Raw genomic sequence first — 19,272 nt, 5'->3', positions numbered from 1 at the left:
AGAGAGAGAGAGAGAGAGAGAGAGAGAGAGAGAGAGAAACATCGATGTGAGAGAGACACATCGATTGGTTGCCTCCTGCGCATGCCACTCAGTCTGTGGTATTCTGTTATAGCAGCCCAAGCACATTAATACAAGGTCAGAGATTCAGTCTAGATTCCTTTCACTGAAAGTAATGTTAAGTTTTATTCATTTGCTTAATGGAAAATAGGTCTTCACAAATGTAGGTACTTCTGAAAGTTGATGGACTCCTGGTAATGACACTTATTTTTAGGATAACCATCCCTCAGATATTTGTAAAATTCTGACACTCCAATATTAGGCAATTGTTTTTCAGTACCACAGTGTTGTGCAGATTAATATCTTCCATTTAGCTTTTAATTATCACTCAGTATTACTTTAGAAAAGTGAACTAAACAAAGACTCATGTTCATAAGGTTTGAAATTGGAGAATGGTTTTGGAATTCAATCTTCAGCTCTATAATTCAGGACTGTAGCTCCTGCCGTTGCTTCATTTTTGGAGCCAATTTTCGTCTAGCAAAGCAAGTCAGATAATTCCCTGCCAAATTGTTTCCTAAAGACCCAATTTTGTTAAAAATGAGAAAAATCAAATCATATGTTTGTATAACTACTTGTAATTGTTCCTGCCAAGAACTGTAAGGTGTTTGGATGAGACTGTGGTTTGAAAATGGCAGAGCTGCTCTCCCTTCTCTCAGAAATCACCTCAAATCAGAAAGGGATGGAAAAAAAAATAGAATGTGAACTCAATCTTTGGAAAAACTAGAATCTCAAACCATTATACACCAGAGATGTTACCAAATTCTGTGAAAGTCAAACAGGGCATGGGGGGTTCTGTTAAGAAGCCAAGAGGAGACACTTGTGGTCAGTCCTCCAAATCAGGGACCAAACGAAGCAAAACCACAATGCTTTGTTGGGAGCTCTAAGGACGGCACAGACTGGCGGCAGGCAGTGCCATGACACTAGGGAAAAGCTGGGGAGCTGGGCTGAAAGACAACACCTACAGATGTGCCAGAGGCTGCAGGAAGCCAGCTATTGGTGAGGCGGGCTAGCAGAGGGCTTCTGCATTGCTGGCTGTCTGCAGTTGCCGATGTCTCTGGCTGAGGATGAATGCACTCATCACAGATACTGGGAACAGGGTAAGTTTTTCTAGCCTGGAGCACAGCTTGGGCACTTCTGTCTCAAAACCTCTTGCAAATTTCCAAATCAGTAGGAAATCATCTCATTCAAAGATGAGCAATAATTAAAAAAAAAAAATTGGTATACCAAGTTGATGAGAGAGAGAGAGAGAGAGAGAGAGAGCAATAGCAGATGAAGGATACTCATGAGAAAATGGCTGCCATAGAGCAAATGGTAAATATAACCAAATATATCATCTCAAAATTTAAAAATTACAAACTGAAACCATCATCTCTCTAAGAGATCAAAGCAGTGATATAAGAGGGCCAGGAAAACTGGGCAAAACAAGGCAATAGTAGGAGTGAAACATAAGCTTGTAGAGCCCAGAAAAGAAGTGGAAGAGGGAAAAAAAGTCCCCCCGTCCCCCCACATGGGGAAAATACTGCTGAGTGTCTGGGTCTGTGCTACTCTCTGTGCGGACCATGTCGTGTCCCCTAACCACATTAAAGGATAGTCGGATCTCTGGCTGTACATGTTGGTGTCTATTACTAGTCATCACCATCTTTATGAGATGAGAACTACAAGGAAGCATGGAAACAAATGAATAATGCACCCAATTCAAGTCATAAACAGAAAAAAACTCTAAGAAGAACACAATAAAGTTAATCAAATTAAAAGCAAAAATTTATTTTAAAAAATCAGAGTGGAACTAATAAGTAAATGCAAGAGTCAGTTCTTTGGGGGAAAATACTAAATAAAAACAAACCATTACCAATATAATCAGAGTGAAAAAAACATAAATACACCAAATATGGAACAATATTGAGGATATAATTCTAGAAACCTAGAATATAAAAATAAACAAGAGATTACTTCATTGTATGCAAATACATATGAAAACCAGGATAAAACAATTTTTCCCCCGAGAGAATACAAATGATAAAAATGACCTCTAGAGGGTTCAGCAATCCTACTTCTGAGTATATATCCAAAATAAATGAAATTGGTATCTTGAAAAAAAATCTATTCACTCCCATGTCATTGTAGCATTATTCATAATAGCCAAGATATGGAAACAACCTAAGTGTTTGTCAGATGAATGGATTAAAAAAAAAAGAAGTAAAACTCATAGGAACACAGAGGAGAATGTGGCTGCCTGGGGCTGGGGAAGGGGAGAAATAGAGAGATAGAGAGATGTAGGTCTAAGGATAAGATGAATAAATTCTGGGGATTTAATATACAGCATGGCGACTATAGTTAATGATACTATTTTGTAATATTCTTTAAATTTGCTGAGAAAGTCGATGTTAAGTATTCTCACCACACACACACACACACACACACACACACACACACACACAAATGGTAACTATGTGAGGTAATGGATATGCCAATCAACTCGATGGTGGTAATCATTTCACTATATATATATATATATATATATATATATATATATATGTAAAATCACCACATTGCACATTTAAAATATATGCAATCTTGTCAATTTTACATCAATAAAGCTGAAAAAAGGAACTCAGAAGAGAGAAATACCTAAAGATATGATAAGGCAGAAATGTAACTACCTGAGTTGAGAGTCAAGAATTACAGACATCACAAGACCCTCATGTCTATGAGAATGACAGAGTCCAGGCACCAACAAATCTCCTCTTGTATTGACTGACCTTTGCTAAATCCAAAGAAAGCAACCCTAAGGTTTTCTCAGAGTTAGGAGGGATCAATAAGACAAGGGGGACAAAAGCGTATGATTTTGATAAGGCAGAAGGGCATGAATATAGAGCATGGGGACTGGAAGAAGCTGACCCAGAGGCCGACTAGAAAAAGTTTGCATCCTAGCTACACTCTAGAATCGAGAGTCATCCATTGTGAGACTTCCTTGAACACACTCCTTCTTTCTCTACCAGCTTTGATTACTCCATCCTTTCCCCCTTTTCATTGGCTACGTAATGCTTTGCACTGTTGGTTGGTTAATTGTCTGGCCCTTCAGCTGGGTAACCTTTTCCATGAGAACAAGGACTGCATCTCCTTTGCCCAACATTGTATGCCCCCTATACTGACCTTACGCTGTGCCAGCCATGAATGGGGCAAGCTTGACATTTTGGACAAAAGCAGGTAACAATAAGGAATGTAGCTGCAGAGATACAGGAATCAACGGAGGTGCAACATCCTATTGGAAATGGGGCAACTACTGTAGACTTACAGGTGCAGTGAGAATGTGCAGTCTTCCTAGGAAATGGTAGAGCAGCTGAGAGGCCAGAGGGACAGGCGGGAGAGACAATCTACATCTCACAACATGATAGTTAACCGAGGAAAAAGGATGGTTCCATGCCTTGCTTTAGAAAAGTTAATCCAGTGGTCGGCAAACTGCGGCTCGGCAAACAGTGGCTCACGAGCCACATGCAGCTCTTTGGCCCCTTGAGTGTGGCTCTTCCACAAAATACCGGCTTTTCCACAAAATACCGACTTCTACGCATGGGCCACGAAGTTTCAATTGCACTGTACGTGCGTGCCCGCACGTGGTATTTTGTGGAAGAGCCACAATCAAGGGGCCAAAGAGCCGCATGTGGCTCGCGAGCCTCGGTTTGCCGACCATGGGTTAACCCAATATCAGAAGTAAAGGGGGAAAAAAACCACAGACTTTGAGTTCTTGATAAAGAGTAAGCTCAAAATGAGTGACAGATGGGATGTGACCATCAAAATTCTTAAATCGAGTGAGGCTGCACTGATAGGTTCTACAGTCTTCAGCGATAAAGGTGAAAGCCTTGAACTGCTCCGGGCTGTCCGATGATTGCCTGACTTCCTTTCTGAGTGCTACACTTTAATAAGAATGGAGTCAAATTTGAACATGTTCAGAAGAGAGGCCCCCAGGATGATAAAGATACTCAGAAGTAAGCTGCTCAAGGAACAGTTAGAGAAACTGGGGCTATTTTGCTTAGAGAAGGAAAGACTGGAAAGAGGCATGATAGCTGGCTTTGGGAATCTGAAGGGCTGTCAAGTGGAAGAGGCTTTGTCTAGCTCCGAATGACCTCGAGGGCAGAACTAGCACTGATCGGATTTTCGCTCAATGCAGCTGAGGACTCGGAGACAGAGCTACGTTCGTGGAGAAGGGAGAGCAGTGAGGGAGCCCCTGTCTCTGGGGTGCTCCAGCCCCAGCCCAGGCAGTGTGATCCTGCAGCGAGGCTGGCCATGCACCCAGGCTGCACTCGATGTCAGAGAGCTGACTTCTACATTCTCTCCCAACACTGAAATCCTGTGAGCAATGAGCCTTTTGACTTCTATGTTCATGATGGGAATCATTTTGTGAAAGTGCTTTGTAAACACTAAAGTGCTTTACAGATATAAGGTCTTGTGACTATTTTCTCATCACCTTGTAAGACTTCAATTCTGTTCTGATTGCCACTTTCTCTACTTATCTCTAATCTCTCTTCAACCTCATAAAGATTTCTAATTGATAAATGCCAAATTTAATAGTATTGTGACTACTATTCCCTGTCTAGGATTTCAAATGTTCAAAGTGCTTTGTAAATAATAAATGATTCTTCTTTTTTCACTAATGAGGCGAAGGCCCTCTATTGAGTATGCTGCTCCTGGTACTGATCCTATGGTGTAAAGCAGGGGTTCTCAAACTTTTTAAACAGGGGGCCAGTTCACTGTCCCTCAGACCGTTGGAGGGCCGGACTATAGTTTAAAAAAAACTATAAACAAATTCCTATGCACTCTGCACATATCTTATTTTGAAATAAAAAAACAAAATGGGAACAAATACAATATTTGTATTTGTATGTGGCCCGTGGGCCGTAGTTTGAGGACCCCTGGTATAAAGGGACGGGGTAGCTGAATTATTACACACCCACCTTGTGGGGTGGAATTCATTAAAGTCAGTAGCATGCTCACAACATTTGGTGTAACAAAATAGTCTCCACATTAATAAGTTGTCAACAAACAAGCACAGTAATAAATCAACCTCAGAGTCCACGCTGACACAACTTGGCTTCTGCTCTTTGTCAGAGTGACCTCTGGTGGCCCACGAACTCTCAGACAAGGAGAATACCTGTTTTGGTGGCATAGCTTACTTGTTACAAAGCATTACGACTTAGAAAAATTAACTGTCAGACACATAAATTCCCAAATCTATTTTGGGGTGATCAAAATTTTTTTCCCACGAAACTCTAATATCATCTCTAATAAGCAACGACTTGAGAGCTCTAAAATATTTATTTTCCTTTTTCTCCAAGGGACTTAGCCGAGAGTGACACAGGCAAAGACAAGTGGAGAGAAGAAAACCAGGGAGAGAGCAAACTGGATGTAAGCACTCTTAAAAGGTTAACCAAATTACACAGCAACCCTCACACCCAAACGTGTGTTCTAGAACTGTTCATCTATTTCATCCTCTGGCTGACGGACACCCAAAGCAGAAAGGGGATTCAGAGCTGAAATTTATACAAGGCAGCACAGAGAAGGTAAGCCTCAGATAAGATGAAGTACAAAGAATTTTTTGTACACTTCTCTTTTGATGCTATGTACCATTGGGAGGGAAACAGATTTTTAAAAGAAGCTTTTTAATTCATATTCTATATTCAGTCTAACACATTCTGTGTTTACTTTCTGTTCGTGAGTTTTAACTTTTAATGTAGGTTATACTTGTTCACATGCTGATGTCTGCGAAGAGAACTCTATTAAATATTTTTATATGTTATGATTACAACTCTCTAATAATGAGTATTTGGGGAAACCCCTACAAGTTGTTTTTAAAAGTCAGAGGAGGCAGGAATAAATAGATCATTGGCTAATCTCTCATGCTCCTTGTCAGCACCCCAATCCATCTTTGCCGACGAGGTAAAACCATGGGGCTATCTTCAGTGAACCATTCTGTTTCAGGGTTACCCTCATAATTAATTGATGCAGGAAGGACATGCTCCGGATGGAACACTTGAACCTCAGTGGGTCTAATGAGGGGCCTGTTAGTGTTTGATAAATGTTCATGACTTACCAGCATTAAGGAGGAGGAAATGCGGGGACACTATAGCCGTGTGTTCAATATGGTTACATTGACGCAGACATAAGTGAAAGGTGTTCTTTTCGTGGGGCAGAAGGTGGACCCTTGAGAAACATGGGCTTAAACAATGACACTGCCTCTTTCCTCAGGCCCAGGACATACCTTGATTCCCGTAGCCGGCATCGATTCCAGAGCCATCCCACGAGTCCACAGCACTGTCCACACTGGGCACGGTGGACGGGTACATGTCGGAGAGTTTGCCCGGCTTCTGTGCTGGCGAGGAGTCCTCCTCCATGTCTCCCAGGTCACCCAAGTGGCTGGGAATGGGGAATTTCTTGGGACTTGATGCTGACTGAGCTTTAAAGACAGGAAAGAAGTTTAAGTATCAGGGTAAATTGAAAAACATTTTTTATTGCCTTTTAAAATTATTTTTATTGATTTCACAGAGAGGAAGGGAGAGGGAGAGAGAGATAGAAACATCAATGATGAGAGAGAATCATCAATTGGTTGCCTCCTATACGCCCCCTACTGGGGATTGAGCCCACAATCTGGGCATGTGCTCTGACCAGGAATCCAACCAGCAACCATTTGGTGCATGGACGACACCCAATCAACTGAGCTACACCAGCCGGGGCCATATAAATTTAAATAAAAAGATAAACATTCCCTGGCTAGAGAGTCATTTTCCTAGAAATGCACACAGAGACATTTGTCCATTCTTTTGGGGAAGGAAATGCACTGGAAATTCTTAACTGTGGCTCTGAACCCACTCACCATCTGTCTGTTTCTTAATTTTCAAGGTGACAGTCTCTCCCGCCATTTGTAGCAAGTGGATGGCCTCACTCAGGGGCTTCCCTTTCAAGCTGCTGCTGTTGATGGCCAGGATCCGGTCTCCGATGTGGATCGCGCCGGTTCTGGAACACCGAGGAGCAACAGGAAAATAGAAATAATCCCTGTGTGATACTCAATATAGATTCCCGGCCATACTTTATGTATTCATAATAATAAAGACTTGGCAAGGGTCTCTAGAAACCAGGTCTAGCTTTCTCCTGGGCAACGTTACAAGACAACTGCATCTGTTGTGAATTACTTTTTAGTTTCAAATAAAATTAGAAAAATTGTTTTAATTAGTAGTTAAAGTGAACTTGTATGCTTTTTAATTCCAAGAAAGCAGAGTCATTTGGTAACCCTCTTAAAAATCCCAAGGAAACGAACAAGATTGGACAATGAATGTAGCTATGTTTAGCACGGGCATTCCTTCTTCCTACAGATTTAAAAATGTTGAACATACTCATTCTCCCAGCTCACCAGAAGTGAGGATCAGAGAGATGGGGACACACCCCGGACGCTGGTGTGGCTGGGCCCCCCTGCTGGTGATTCCAAGGAAACGAAAAAGGCTGATCTTGGGAATCAATGGCTATACAGTCATGCACCCATAACAAATGGAAACACGTCCTGAGAAATGTGTCGTTAGGCGATTTCCTTGTCTTGGTAACATCATAGAGTGTACCTAACACGAACCTAGATGGTGTAGCCTACCACACACCTAGGCTGTATGGTACAGCCTATTGCTCCTAGACTACAAGCTTGCACAGCATGTTACTGTACAAAACAACTCAAAATCAAATCAAGGCCAAGAGAAAATGATGCAACCAAGAGACTCAGTGAATACGAGATGTATGAGGATGCTGCCAGCATAACTCAATGTATTGTTTTACAACAAACATTTTTATATAAGTAGAATAAGTACACTCTAAAATAACAACAAAAAGCATAGTATACTAAACACATAAACCAGTAGCACAGTCAGTAATTATCAAGTATTATGTACTGTGCATAACTGTTTGTGCTATACTTTTATAAGATTGGCTGTGCAGATTTGTTTACACCGGTGTCATCACAAACACGTGAGCAATGCGTTGTGATATCACATTTGGACAGCTTTGATGTCGTTGGGTATAGGAACTTTTCAGCTCTGTCATAATCATGTGAGACCACTGTGTACGTGTGGTCATCGTTATGTAGCACATGACTGTGGGGCTAGGTTTGAATCCAACTCTGCCACCACCAGCTGTGGGACCTCGGGACCCTATGTTAATCTCTGGGTGTCAGTTTCCTCATCACTACAATGGGGGTAATCATCTTACTGGGAAGCCCTAAAGATTGAATAGGAAACTGTATGTATAGGGTATAGCACACTATTTGAAATGTGGAAATAAAAAACTAATTTATTGATCAATAAACTAATAAACTGATGGCCTTTCTTCTTCTCTTCCCATGCTCACCCAATTCTGAGCTCGCAGGTTGGAATGTATAATTCTCACGCTTAGCATATCTAGCTTAGCTTGGGAGCACTGGGTGGGGAAGGAGTAGACTCACAGCAGGAAGCTCAGGGATAGTGGAAAAACCCAGATCTCTCTGTGCTCAAGGCTGCAGAGAGGAAATCCATGCGCTGGCCTCCTGTGCCCTGCTCACTAACTGAAGCGAGGGAAGGGATCATCCCAGCGCCCAGGGCTGCTTGTGACTGAGCGCTTTGACCACAGCTGGCTCTGGGGCAGTGGGCAGCTGTGATGGGCAGCAAAGGAGACACTGGGTTGTGCAGGCTGGGGGGGGGGGGGGGTGGTGCTGCTTAACAAGTCCACCAATGCATCAACTCTCAAAGAATTCTTCCCCCTGAAAAAAAAATCACTTCATTCTCTCATGAGGAATCTCCAGATTATGAAAGATCTGTGTTGTAAGCCATACAACACTTGACCAGTAGCTTGCTAAAGCAGATAAACAGTAATCTTTTCTCGTTTGCTCCCTAACAGAGATACCTAGAACGGGAGGATGCCTGAAGAATACCATGTTACAGGTGTCTCTGTTAATATCAGGTTATGAAATTCTAACAGGGTGATCCGTTTGAGCGGCCTCAGGGCCCTCGACTGACAGATGTAAATGTTGGATGAGATGATTTCTAAGGTTCCTTGCAGCTCCACAGCTCTGCATTGCTACGTCTCTATTCTGTTGTCCTCCAGTGGCAGCATGAATGATGTGCGTGTGTTCCGGAGCCGGGTTACAGGAGGCCAGATCTGGCTGTGATGCCTGGACCATCCCCCCACAACAGGTCTCAGAAAGATGCAGTTTAGCAGGGGGTTGGGATGCGTGCTCATGGAAACAAATTGCCAAGGGAACATTCCAAATTGCAAGATATCATTAAGATGCTGCACTCTGCTTCCCGAAATCTTTGAGGATACAGCCTGTGCCATCCTCTCCTGAAAAACAGCAGCGGAGGCCATGCCTGTCAGGGGAGAGGCTCAGCGGACGTTTGCTGAATTGAGTTGGACAAGCCTCTTAACCTCCCTGAACTTCAGCCTCCTTCTCTCAAAATGGACAGGATATAAATCTACCTCCAGTCAATTGTGGTCCGTTTATACATTTCTAGAGACTAATATCAATGCTAAGCCCCTGGCACCTTTCACCGTCAGTTAGATGCCCCTCCGAGTCAGGTCGGAGCAATGCCCAAGAACTCTCAAAGCTCTACAATCGATCTTTGAACAAGCCCACAGAAAACCCACGCAGGGGAGGGGAGCACGTGTGTATGCGGCTGTGAGGAAGGAAACCCATCTCGGACCCAGGTAACTGGAGCAGTGCCTTCAAATTGTACCTCTCAGCTAATCCCCCTTTAGTGAGGCTTGAAATGATTATAGGATCGAATGGCTCTTCAGTTCCTGAAATTGTGATGCCGAGGGGCCCCCCGTAGCGCTTCAGCTCCACGGTGTAAATAATTGCCCCGGAACTTTCTTGCTCATCTGCAATAAATGGCAAGGAGTCATAATTGGTTTCTTAGAAAAAAAACAACAACAAAAAAAGCAAAGTAATATGACAAATATATTCAGACATAAAATAAGAAATTCAGAACATCGGCACCAGCACGTTATGTCGCAGAAAATAATTATTTGGAGAAGCAGCATTTCCTTCGTAGGATATCACATTCTAACAGGGAACATCCTAATGACTTATGCTTTAAACCTGGAGAGAGCCACCAGGGGACCTGCAGGCCCTGCCCGCGTGCCCATGCCTCGCACGGCGCTGGCCCAGCATTTTGTGAGTGTGCCATCGACACCAGCGGAAGGAACACACGGCTGAGGAGGCAATTAGGGAGGAGAGAGTCGTGCAGTGACAAAGAGATCAGGCCACGCAATTCCTATTTTCAGGCTTTACAGCCAGCTAACTTTCAACACAGAAAAGCCGATTTTACTCAGGGTTGGAGCAAGCTTTAACTTACGTGCATGGTTAAGTGGGGCTTGGAGAGGTTGGTTGGCCTGGAAATCTAGAATCCCTTACATATCATCCCACCGACTGTGTCTTACAACGTACATCCTGTTGATGAACTCGTGGATATGAAAACAGGTTTGAATGATTACCTCTCTTCTGTTTTTGAATCAAAGGCCGTGTAGGTTATGTTTCGGTAGCATACACCCGGTGTCACACTGTCATACATTTATTTTGGCTGTTTTACATTAGCACAAGGGAAGACATCTGTGAACGGGTCTGCCTCAAGCCTCGGTCTGAAAGACGTCTTGAGGTGACTTCAGCACCTGTGGGTGTTTGACTGTGTCAGGCTTGCAAATACAAAACCTGTTTCGTATTTGCTGGTGGCATGGTAAAGATTTTGAGCATTTCTTGTTTTATTCCTTGGGCCTCAGGGCGCTGTGCCTGGTTAAGGAGCTGTTTCATTTCTGTACCCAAGGACGCAACGAAATGGTCTGGAAGCGACTTTAACAAAACAGTCAGCGTTTACAGTCAGACTGTGTCATGGTGAAGCATTAACGCAGTCACATATCTACCTATCTGTCTGTATCTATCCATGGATATGAAAATCAGGCAAAATGGAAACATTAAGTGAATATTTAATGATATTAAAATTTTTTGCCAATATTTTAAACTGTGATATTTAATTATATATCTTAGAAGTCTTAAATTAGGGCGGGAGTATAGACCAGCAAGATTGATCATAAGTTACCAACTGTTAATGCTAGGGGACGTATGATGGTTTATGGCACCATTTTTCTCTATTTTTAAATATTTGAAGTTTATATAATAACATTTAAAATGTAATAAAATGTTATTTTATTAAATGATATTTAATACATTTGTAATAATAAATATTTAATTTAATAATATTTAATTTAATAAAAACATTAATTCCCTCAGAAAACTCTGTGATGTCTTGAGTAAACTGACATTAATTAGTTTGGTTTGCTCATCTTCATAGGCTGTGGTGGCGGCCCATTTGCCCACCAGGCGAGGTCCCAGCGCATCCGGCTGCCACCTGCGCTAGAGGAGGCAGACATCTCAGCTCTGCCCCGGGTTTCATAACAGTGGTTTCTTCCACATGTTTTCCTGATAGGGACCCAGCCTTTGTCCCTCTCCCTCGCATTGATTTTCACCGGTGCTGCCAGCCTATAATTCCCTTTCCGTTCTTCCTGGAATATTTCAAAGGCATAAATCTGAATGTCACCCTCTTACTTGATGCTTTCATTGGTTCCCCAATTCCTTAAGAATAAAATACCACCCCTTTCTTTGCTCGAGCTGAGCTGGGGCCGCCATGTCTCCAGAGGGCGACCCCCCTCCCATCCCAGCCCAGTCTCCTACATTCTTCCTCAACGCAGTTTCTGTAAAAGCACTTCCCTGAGGTCTTTAACCTTGCACATGCCACTCCCTGGGCACAAACACCTTTCTCTCCTGGAGAATTCCTACTGGGGCCTCAGCACTGGGCGCAGATGTCTTGTCTTTCAGGAGCGCTTCCCGGCTCCCCCGCAGGAGCTCCAGGCCTTTCCTGGGAGACCCCACACTCCTGTGCATTCTTCTAGTGCTTCTCACCTTTTCATTTTAATTCTTGCCTCTGCCCCGCGACGAGGAGAGAAATTAAATTAAAATTCTTCCTAACGAGAGAAATAGGAAGGGCTAAGATTCACTCAGGTAGGGCTGAGCTGTGGAGGGCCACTTACCACTGTGATGTAACATCTCCGGTTCCTTACTCTCTGAGAACCAATTTTTGCCCCCACCCACCGAGAAGGCACGCTCTAGCCAGTCCTGTTCACTAGGTGTTTAGTTATCTCTCTCCTTGTCTCTTCCATTAGAATAAGATCACCTTGAAAACAAGATTTTCATCTTCGTATCCCCAGAGCCTAGATCTAGGGCCCCAAGGCTGCTGCAGTAGATGCCTGAACAGGTGAGTGAAGATGAATGAATGTTCATGTCCCCAGCTCCGAGGGAAGAGAGCTCTGGGAGCCACCCTCCCAGCTACTCCAAGGCCTACTTTCCTTTGCCAAAGTGATGTACACCCAACCTGGCTCCTTCCAAGTGTGAGGGTAAGACCGGGGCTGCCTCTGTGGGGACCAGCAGGCCTGGAGCACCCTCCCCTCACAGTCCCGAGAGTGGCTGCGCCAGCACCAGGCTGCACATCCAGGCCCATCTGCCGCCTAGGGCTGGCGCTCAACTGGCACGTGCACGGCTCTGCAGCTGAGGAGCTGGCAAGAATGCCCGTGATGCTCAGGCCATTTTGGAGGTGGAAGCCCTCCAAGTCACTCTCTCCTCCAGGCTGCTCCAGCGTAGAAAGCAGCAACTGGAGGGTTTGAGGAACAGAAACGTTCTGAAAGGGAAAAATGCAGGATCACCAGTAAGCTGCTACGGGAGCCTAACCAGATGTTAATGATATTATAAGCAGCTTTTACATCACAGCAGAAGGCTCACAACTATTAGTGAAAGACATGACAGGGGGCCAGCCTCCTTGTTTGTTCTGCTTGGCTCTAGTTAAGAAAATGAATGGGACCACGGAACAGATGCGGAATTGCAGCATTAATTATCAGCAACGTTGTTTTTGGGCTTCTCGAGTGCCTCCTGTTTAACAGAATGAGCGCTCTCTGGCGTGAATCCATAACAGCAGCTGCTCCTGTGGCCGAATAGGAGGCTTGGATTTGGGAGAGAGCCTTCGGAATGCCTAACTGTACAGGTCAATCAGAGTTCATTTTAAACTAAAAGTGATGGGATGCATTTCAGAGTATGGCCACCTTTCTTGGAGGAGGGCAGCCTGAGTAAATGAACCATTTAGAACAGCTTCCTTACTGTCGTGTGGTCTCTGCAGACCCCTAGAAATGATTGGAGACAGATTTGGAAGCCTCCATTTACCTCTTCCTACAGTTCCTCCAAATTCTCTACTGTTTTGCTTCAAGGTTCCTTCTCAGATCACCAAACTCTCCCATCTGTTTATAGCAAATCTAGATGCAACCAAGGCAAAGCAATAGATTTTATTTCAAGAGGGTTACTTGCATCTTTGGGGACCTGGGGATTGGGTAACAGCCATTGTTTGGAGCCTGGGACCCAGGCAGGAATGGTTTGGCTCTACTTAATTATTTATGTTTCTGTGGTAATGAAAGAAAACAAGTGCAAAGGCTCCTGAAGGCAGAATGGTCTTGAATATAGAGGGAGGGAAATGCCTATAATCAAGTGTTCCAAAGATCGAGCCATTGTAAAATGAAGCTAAAATTAGCTTTAGTAACACCCTAATAATGACTGTTGATCATTAGCATTCATTGGGCCTTATTAAGTGCCAAACATTATTGCTGAGCACTTCAATTTATTACCTCCTTTGATCCTAAGACAGCCAGGCGAAGTAGGCAGTAAATGGACATTTACAGATGAGGAAACTGATGCTCAGAGAAGTTAATTTCCCGTTTCCCAGTGTGTCAGTTGGGAAGCCAATCTAGTGTTTTGTGTTTTTTTTTTTAATTTTATTGATTTTTTTACAGAGAAGAAGGGAGAGGGATAGAGAGTTAGAAACATCAATGAGAGAGAAGCATCGATTTTCTGACTCCTGCCCACCCCCTACTGGGGATGTGCCTGCATCCAAGGTACATGCCCTTGACCGGAATCGAATCTGGGACCCTCCAGTCCCCAGGCAGACGCTCTATCCAGTGAGTCAAACCAGCTAGGGCCAATCTAGTGTTCTTATTCATTTTCTTCTTCAGCTTCTCCCAGAAAGGACTAGAAACAGTTAATTTAGACGCTCTCAAATGTCTCATTCAATATTCTAGTAAATGATTGCAACTGGTGGTCACTGACCAAACACTATGGCCTCACTCTCCTGCAATAAGCCCTCCCCACTGGCTTCTGGGGTAAGTTCAAATGTCTTAACATGGTTTAGAAGGACCATGATGATTGGCTTCAGGAGAGGTTTCTCCTCTCCTACTGCCGAGTCCTTACGCATCGTTTTTGCTTCAGCCACGTCTGGTACTAAGATGTGCTATGCTCTCTGGCCTCCTGCTTGGTTCATACTCTTCCTCTGGTTGATTCTAACAATACCTCCCAGACCATGTCAAGATAGAGGTTGTTCGAAGTATTCCTTGAGCTCTCCAGGCATCAGGGCTAACATTTTCTGCACACCCTTAGAACATGCATCATGTTGTTAATTATTGATTTTCTTCTGTTTCTCTTATAAGGCGGTGACTGATGTAAGGGCAGGCAGGGACTGTGTCCTTTTTAATCTAATTGGCAGTCCCTGGCACAGTAGATTCCACCTCATAGACACTAAATAAATTGCGTGACTGAATGAAAAACAAAGACTTAATGTTTGAGAATAGTTCTGCCATCTCCCTGGGTAAGGGGCAAGGCAGAGCAATGAAACCAGTGAAGCTGGAAAATATGCTCAATAAGCATATCCTAATAATCATCATGTTAGGTATAGAGATTATAGCGGGAAAGGTCTAAAGGGGGAAAATGAGCTGAAGGAAAGCAACGATTCATGTTTCTGAAACTCCTCCCAATGTGCCTGCTCAGCCTGGCTTTGGAACTGGGGCATCGCCAACCGGGAGCTCCAAATACTGACCAAATACTATGGCCTCACTCTCCTGTATATTCCTCTGTCTTGGCTTTTTCGCTCTGCAAGGAAGGTAGCTGAGACCTGCTTCGCTTGGCAAATCGTGCAAAGTGGGGTTCTCCACGGGGCTTTGCCTCTTCTCTAGGACAGAACCGAGTGCTGCTGGAGGCTTTATCCCTCCAAAAGGAAAGTGCAATCGAAGCATGCTTGTAAGGAGAGGAATGCAAATGTTGGCACAAAAAATCAGTTGCTTGGGAAATAACGAGTAGAAACCTATGCATATTTTAAAATGTTGGTTATATATTTGGACAGAATCATCCTTACCAGCTGTGCAAATTGGCTGTAACTACCAATTTGTTTTGACTTTGAGTAGGAATCGGCAACACATTGCCTGACATAACCATGAACTCTAGGTCTATGGTTTCATTACAGGTGACTCCAGAACTGGCATAATAACTCATTATTGGTTTGGATGAAATTAGAAACAGTAGAAGCTCTCTTAACCAAGCTCCAATCACCCAATTGACTAGACTACTTGTGGCTCCGCATTCTCCACGAGGTTCCTGACGGATGCCATGGACTGCTGCGGATTACTGGGTCTCCCTCTCTAGTGCCCCATGTACTTCTGCTCCTGCTACCTCTTGAGTTGTAATTTTGAAATTTTAGAGTCAATTACATTTATCCCCAAGCCTGTTTTATCCCAGTTTTACTTGTTATTGTAACTATGTAATTTAATGAATCTTACATAATGTATAAAATATGAGTATAGTGGTTCTGTGAAAATAAAATCAAATGCTTTGGAAAGATTCTATAAAAGGGGCTCATTAAGCAAACATAAACATATACTATTAATTATATAGAGGAAAAACTCAAAAACATTTGGGAAAATAAAAATCTAGATGGAGCAAGCATTCTGATTGCGTTGAATTTTTAAAATTCTCACCATATTAAAACAAATGAACAAAAAAAATCTAAAAGTGGAAATCATAAATCGATTATCATGGGTATAGTTTGGGCAAACAAACAAGCAACAAGACATGTAACTATAATCTGCAGAATATTCTTAGGAAAGGCCTTGACTTCACTGGTAAGACTGGCAAAATTTTAAATTAAACATTTATATTATGGATATACTAGAGGCCCGGTGCACAAATTCATGCATGGGTGGGGTCCCTTGGCCTGGTCAGCCATCGGGGCTGACTGGGGTGGCGGGAGGTTGACAGGGGAAAGACCACGGGAGGTTGGCCAGCAGGGGAGATGGGGAGGGGCTGCTGGAGATTGGCTCTCTGGCCCCGATCAGGGCCAACCGGGACCAGACAGTGGGGGGGAATGGTTGCGGGAGGTTGGCTGGGGGAGCATACTGACCACCAGGGGGCAGCTCCTGTGTTGAGCACCTGCCCCTGGTGGTCAGTGCACGTCATAGCGACCAGTCAACTGGTCATTCTGTCGTTTGGTCGTTCAGCCACTTAGGCTTTTATATATATAGATATATTTTCCATAATTCCCCACATTTTGCTGACTCTTTCAATTAATGGACTTTTCTCAATAAGCTCTGGTTCTTATCATAATTAGATAAAAGGGCTTCTACTGCAGGGCTACTCAGAGTGTGGCCCTTGGACCATAGCAGCATAATGAGGAAGTTTGCTGGAAATGCAGAATCTCAGGGCCCAATTTGGGAGCAATGCCCAAGAACTGTGTTTCTTTAAAAAAATAATTTTTTATTTTCCTATTACAGTTGACATACAATATTATATTAGTTTCAGTTATACAACATAGTGATTAGACATTTATGTAACTTATGAAACAATTATTCTGATAATTCTAGTACCCATCTGGCACCATACAGAGTTAGTATAGCATTATTGACTATATTCCCTATGCTGTACTTTACATCCCCAGACTACTTTGTAGCTACCAATTTGTACTTCTAAATCTTTTCCCCCCTTTTCCCCCATCCCCCAACCTCTCTCCTATCTAGTAACCACAAAAAAGTTCTTTATGAGTTTGTTTGTTGCTTTTTAAAAAAATCTTTACCTGAGGATATGTTATTGAATTTTTATTTTTTAGAGAGGAAAGGAGAGAGAGAGAGAGATCAGTTGCCTTTGGTACACAACCTAACTGGGGATTGAACCCACAACCACTTTGGTGTACGGGACAACACTCCAACTAACTGAGCCACCCACCTAGCTGGGACTTGTTTGTTCATTTCTTTTTTTTAAGACAAGCTCTTTAGGCGATCCTGAGGCCCACTAAGGTTTGAGAAGCACTGCTCCAGTGGATTCATATATTGCTGGAAGCACTAAAAATGGATACAGCCCTTTTAGAAAGAAACATGGTAGAAGACTCAACAGGAATCCTAAGATTTCCATCTCAAATTGACTCAGCAATCTTCTAGCGATATTTCCTAATGAAATAATTCAAAGGATGAACAACTGAATAAAGATATCTATGCCTAAAGATATCCATGACTGCACTATCCACAATAATAAACAATTAAAAGCAATCTAAGCAAGAAGAGAAGAATGGTAAATAAATTATAGGCAGTAAATAAAAAATATAGTAAGGGTTTGTAAAATGATAACTGGTTTATAAAATTAAGTAAAAATGTAACATGCACTATGGTTATAATTATGAAATATAACTATCAACTTGAAAATGACTTGTTCCATTGTACTAGGGTGGTACTGGGTGATAATTTAGTTTTCATCTTTAAAGATTACTTAAATACAGTTGTAATAATGGTTCTATAATGACACTATCTTAATTATATCATTTAAAAGCACCATTACTTAAAATTGACACTAAACTCTCAAAGCACAATTTAAAGCCCCTTTTAACTATGTAAAACTCCGCTGCAATGTCACCAGCCAGCTGTTGTATGTAAAACATCAAGATCTAATATCCTCTGTGGCAGATGGGCAGTTAGAGACACCAGTTCCAACGGCGAGGCTATCAATACCTGAATTGTCTTCATCTTTGCGGATTTTGAGCTTCACCAGATCTTCGCACTGCTGGAGGATCTGAACGGCGTCTTCCATGGAGCAGTTGTCCAGGCGGATGTTGTCTATTGCAAGCAATTTATCTCCAAGTTCCAGCGTTCCGGTCCTGTTGGCAAATGCAGAGCAACACGCGAGCGATGATGAGCACGTACGCAGGCCGTCTCAGAGGCGTTAGCATCATGCAGCATGATGGTAATCTTTAGAGGAAAAGCGGTTCCTCAACTGCTTTTAAATTGAATTTTATTGACAACTCCCCCCCCCCACTCCCACCCCCCATTCCGTAAGTCTTATTTTGGATGGTTGCCATGATGAGAAACAGCAGAGTATTAAAAACAGCTTTTTCTTGTGCTGCCTTCTATTAGCCAGGACAACACTGTCAGCCTCACCCAGGAACTCTAAGGCTCTCAGGAAGGGAGGGAATGTCTGCCTCCTATGCTTCTCCACGTTGTCGTGCCACTTTGGATCCTTGGCCATCTAGACGCTAGGACAGGGTGGAGGGAGCAAGGGCAGCCAAGGTGGGAGGGACAGAGTGGAGGGCTGAGACGGGCGCCTCTGCCATTCCCACCTGCGCGGAGAGCTCACTGTGGGGAGAAAAGGTGACTTCCACACTTGCTATCTGAGGTGTGGCCACGGAGGGCCTACTACTAGCTGTGGACCTCTGCGGGTCTCTGAAAGTTTATAAGGTCCATCATGAAATAAGAAAAATGATACGATTGTATATGTGTTTGTGTGTGTGTATATGTATACACACATAATTGTAAATAAGGTTATGTTGTTTTAAAAAATGTATTTTTATTGATTTCAGAGAGGAAGGGAGAGAGAGAAACATCAATGATGAAAGAGAATCATTGATCTGCTGCCTCCTACACGCCTCCCACTGGGGTCCCAGCCGGGGGCATGTGCCCTGACCAGGAATCGAACTGTGACCTCCTGGTTCATAAGCCAATGCTCAACCACTGAGCCATGCTGGCAATAAAGTTATGTTTTGATAAGAACTATCCTTTATGCTTTGGGTCTGCGACAGAGATTGCTAATTGCTTCCCAGCATCTCTTCTCTCCTTCCTGCTTTGGGATCACGCCCTAGCGATGCACAGCCCAGACTCTCTCGGTCCCACCCCTACCTCCCTTCTGTGGCTAGAAGGTTGCAGCACCGAGCAAGTTGTGAGGATGGCGAGCTGCTTCCCAGCCCTGCAGGGCCTGCCACACTCCCCACTGTTATGTGAGAGACAAACTGCTGCCTTGTTTGATCCACTTTACCTATGAGT

The 19,272-nt window shown here is 43.3% G+C and overlaps 1 protein-coding gene across 8 annotated transcripts in view; it reads right to left on the bottom strand.

Annotated features, from left to right (window-relative positions):
- GRIP1 (glutamate receptor interacting protein 1) overlaps positions 1-19,272 on the bottom strand; it is a 663,902-nt gene that overhangs the window by 33,382 nt on the left and 611,248 nt on the right. For all 8 annotated transcript variants that reach the window (XM_070409780.1, XM_070409777.1, XM_070409778.1 and 5 more), the window contains 4 exons: positions 17,968-18,113; positions 9,795-9,939; positions 6,923-7,062; positions 6,311-6,505 (listed from right to left, as the gene is read on the bottom strand). In XM_070409780.1, the coding sequence (XP_070265881.1) occupies positions 6,311-6,505; positions 6,923-7,062; positions 9,795-9,939; positions 17,968-18,113 (626 nt within the window). The remainder of the gene's footprint in view (positions 1-6,310; positions 6,506-6,922; positions 7,063-9,794; positions 9,940-17,967; positions 18,114-19,272) is intronic.

This window comes from Myotis yumanensis, unplaced genomic scaffold (genome assembly GCF_028538775.1).
Source record: "Myotis yumanensis isolate MYYU_CA2020_CCGP unplaced genomic scaffold, mMyoYum1.0.hap1 SCAF_3, whole genome shotgun sequence".
NCBI classification, from domain to species: domain Eukaryota; kingdom Metazoa; phylum Chordata; class Mammalia; order Chiroptera; family Vespertilionidae; genus Myotis; species Myotis yumanensis.
Note: the sequence above shows the minus strand (reverse complement) of the source record. Positions and strands in the feature narration are given on the sequence as shown.